Source organism: Quercus robur, chromosome 5 (assembly GCF_932294415.1).
Source record: "Quercus robur chromosome 5, dhQueRobu3.1, whole genome shotgun sequence".
Classification (NCBI taxonomy): domain Eukaryota; kingdom Viridiplantae; phylum Streptophyta; class Magnoliopsida; order Fagales; family Fagaceae; genus Quercus; species Quercus robur.
Window position 1 is genome coordinate 20,322,983 of NC_065538.1, and position 4,089 is coordinate 20,327,071.

The 4,089-nt window shown below is 38.3% G+C and overlaps 1 protein-coding gene across 1 annotated transcript; it reads right to left on the reverse strand.

Moving 5' to 3' along the window:
- Positions 1-1,172: 1,172 nt before the first annotated feature.
- On the reverse strand, positions 1,173-1,709 carry LOC126727958 (uncharacterized). The gene has a single exon (XM_050433852.1). It carries the CDS (start codon positions 1,707-1,709, stop codon positions 1,173-1,175), a length of 537 nt encoding a protein of 178 aa, XP_050289809.1.
- Positions 1,710-4,089: the final 2,380 nt, after the last annotated feature.

Genomic DNA, 4,089 nt, shown 5'->3' on the forward strand with positions numbered 1-4,089 from the left:
TTTAAGGAACTCTTATGAATTTGAGATTATTTTTAGAAGTAAACGTGTTTTATTTCTTGTTTTCTTGAAGTAAACGTATTCTACTTTTTGTATTTGTGCATCCAGCATTAAGTATGGAGTCATCATTCTTTTTCTACTTTGGAAGAAGTTCTAGATGTTTGTAATTTTGGTGATTGATGTGGAACTGGGCCCACTGCTACCACAAAACTTATGCATTTCATTATAATTGTCAACTTGAAGTACAAAGCTCATCTTTCCCAAGGTCCTCTTACACGATTTTATAATACAAGTCTACCTATCACAGACTTGGAGACTAAGAATAACAATAATGATAATTCTAATAAACAAAGAAAGGAAATAAACTAAAGATCCTAATTCTAATTCAAATAGTCTTTTAAGTCAGCTAAAATACTAATAAGGGAAATCAATTAAGAAAGTGATTTCTTGCTTATCAACTTCTGTGTTTTGACTACTTATAAAAATAGACGTTATTCTTGTAATTATCGTTTATCCGGGTCCACTGCAAACTTCTATAAGAATTACCATAAAACGTACTGGAATATCAACATTAATGCTCTTCCTCTGAACTTGTGCTTGATTGGAAAATTAACCTTAATAATCTTCTGGTTCTGTATATATATGCTAGATTCCAAATACTTATCCCTAATTATTGCTGCGAATTGCCATAATTGCTTTGATTAATCTTGCTGATTTCCAAACCTTCATAATCACGGTCGTAGAACTCGTTTTTCTTGCCCTTTGTCCCTCCACTAGTGAGTAGTGATGGTCCTATAATTAATTACCCTAGTACAGTGCATGTACAAGGGGTGCACTGTGTAAAAAATGCTTTATTCTGTCAGTTTTTTTTTTTTTTTTTTTTTTTCCCTCGAGCTGCGTTATTAGGTTTCTGTAGTCAGATGGGCTTTTATTTATCTTTTTTGTTGTTGCATTGTATCCTTTGCCTATCTCAGAACCAAATGCTACGTAAAGGGTCCTGTCTATCTCATAGCCATGGTCATCCAACTCAATTTCAAAGGCCATTGGCCTCGTTAAGTATGGTAATTTCAAGCAAAATAAATTTTTACATTGAGAAACTTTAATTTATTATATTTACAATAATTTCAGAAAGGACCCATATAAAAGGACAGCCCGCAGTTATTACAAATTAGTAATTAAAGTTGATGCAGAATTGTTTTTAGATCAGTGGTGAACTTCGCTAGCAATGTACTGCTTTCAGTTAACTCTGCTATGCCAAGTGTACTGCAATATTGTAATTCTCCATTAACTATATCCACAATTTCGTATGCCTTATCAAACTTCTTCGCATCAAAATATTTGAGACCCTCGCCGTTCACTCGATAGACATTAATATTAAAAGCTTGAATACAAGTAGAACGTATCGACCATTCGGCATAGTCTTTGGCACTGTTCATCAATTTGTACGCCACTGGAGCAGTCTCATTAGCTTTGGTTGCAGTAACCTCCAAACCAATCCCAGAAAGGCCTTCAAGATTTGCACTGGAACTGCGAGGATCTGACTCCAAAACGGAGGTGCAAACATCAGGAAACTCGGTTGGGGTGCAAGTTTTGGCTATTAGGGGCTTGCCAATCTCATTAGAAGCTTTTGCATAATGGTGGCTTGAAAGCAAAGTAGAAAGTATAATAGGAATCACTAGGAGATCCAGAAAAACATCAACTTCCATGGCCATTTCTTGCACAACACAATAAAAGAGCCTATCGGCCTATTTATAGTGTGGAAACTACATTCGAAACCAGACTAGTCCAACCTTTTTGTCCTTTCTTGTCCTCACTTTGAAACGATTTTTTACATTATTCCATACAGATTCGATTAACAAGTATCATTGTCACGAGGATAATGATGGAATGGAAAGGATAAAGCTGTTGAGGCTAAAAATACGAGAAGTGGTATCTCCATAATATTTTTTTCGACACCAGCTTAATCTAACCTTTTTGTCCCTTCTTGTCCTCACCTTGAAACGATTTTTTACATTATTCCATACTGATTCGATTAACAAGTATAATGGTCACAAGGATAACGATGGAATAGAAAGAATAAAGCTGTTAAGGCTAAAAATATGAGAAGTGGTAGGTCTATAATATTTTTGCAGCAAATCAAAAGTGATAAGTTGTTATTAGTTTTTTTTTCCCAAAAACAAAAAGTTGTTATTGGTTTTAATTTAAATTCACAACTTAAATTACATTTTTGTCTACCCATAACAACTAATAGCAACCTACTGTTTAAGATTTTTTATAAAAGTGTTATAAAAATATTATAAACATAGTATTTTTCTAAAAATAAAGCCCAAAAATCTGTTGAAATTTTGTTTGGTTTGTTGTCCATGGATGGTGTAGGTCGACTATGAATTCAGTGAGACTCGTTTAACAATAAAAAATTAGGGTACATTTTTTTTTTTTTTTGATAGGAATACTGAGAATAATATTATTAAAATGCGTAAAACGTTACATCGTGGATAAGGGCTTGCTCTAAAAAGCAAGGTGTCTCTTCAATCCATGCAATAAAATCAGTAATGCCGAGGGCATGTTTTGCTAACACGTGAGCCGGCCTGTTCCTTGTCTTTTAACGTGGGAAAATTCCACCCTATTGAAGCCTATGTTGAGATCCAGAATGCCTTGTGTTACAGCTGAGACCACGGATGGAGGAGTAGTTGTACCTTTCAGAGCTTGGATCATGAGCAAGCAGTCACTTTCCACTACAATGTCTCGAATACCAATATCTAGTGCGAACAACAACCCTGCCTCAATAGCCTTGGATTCGGTTTCAATGGCACCTAGGGGTGCATCCAAGTTTTTGCACATTGCAACCTCCACCCTACCCAATTCATCTTTGACAATCACACCCACACCTGCCTTCCCATTAGCTTTATCTACCGCACCATCAACATTTATTTTAAACAAAAATCTTGGTGGTGGGGACCATGTCATGGCTCTCTTGATGATAGGTTCCAGGTTTGTTTGTGCTACTGTAGCAGCATTATATTCCTCTAAATAGGATGTTGCCCAACTAACCAACACATTACCTGGCTTTCTCTGAGCTCCCATTCTTACTTCATTCCTATGATACCACATTGCCCATGCTAGAAGGACCACTCGTGCTACCATGTTCTCATCAACTTGGTCAACCATAACCATCCTCCACATCAGATCATAAAAGGAAGTCATAGAAAAAGCTCCACCTGGCAACACTATTTTTGAGCATGCCCACACCTCACGTGCCTTTGGACAGGAGATGAAAGTGTGACCTGTTGTTTCAACCTCCATCCTGCACTGATCACAGAGACTGTCTCGCACTACCTTACGCTTTAAGAGATTTACCTTGGTGGGAAGTATGTCGTGGCATGCTCACCATGCGAAATGTCTAGTCTTGTGTGGGAGGGGAAGGGCCCATAACCTTTTCCAGTACTGCCGACTTAGACCCATATCCGAGCTAGTGCCACTGTTGGGGTCAGAAGAAAGTCTCGTTGATACTGCATAAGCACTACGAACACTAAACTTTCCATTTGATGTTTCAGCCCATACAATCTTATCCTCCGGAAAACGGGAGCTCAGTGGTATGCTCTGTATAATGTCAACCTCATACGGAAGGAATAAGGCAACTAAGGCTTCTATTTTCCACCGAACATTTTCATGGTCTATGAGCTCCCCCACTAGTGTATCTAGGTGTAGAACTAACCTGGGAGAAGCCACTTTATGAGTTGGGGTTGAAGGCAGCCACTTGTCACCCCATATCCGAATGCTATTACCATTGCCAACCTTCCATTTGATCCCCTCCCTAACTATGTGTTGAGCAACCATGATACTTCGCCACGTGAATGACAAGTTGTTTCCCATAGTTGCTTCAATGAACTTGCATCTGGGAAAGTATTTGGCCTTGAGTACCCTGTAGACCAAGGATGAGTGATCCGTTTGCAGCCGCCACCCTTGCTTGGCTAATAAGGCCAAGTTGAACTGTTTCAGCTTCTTGAAACCCATTCCTCCATTGCGCTTTGGTTCACACATTTTCTCCCAGCTTAGGCAGGCAATCTTCTTCTCTTCTGCTTTTTGGCCTCA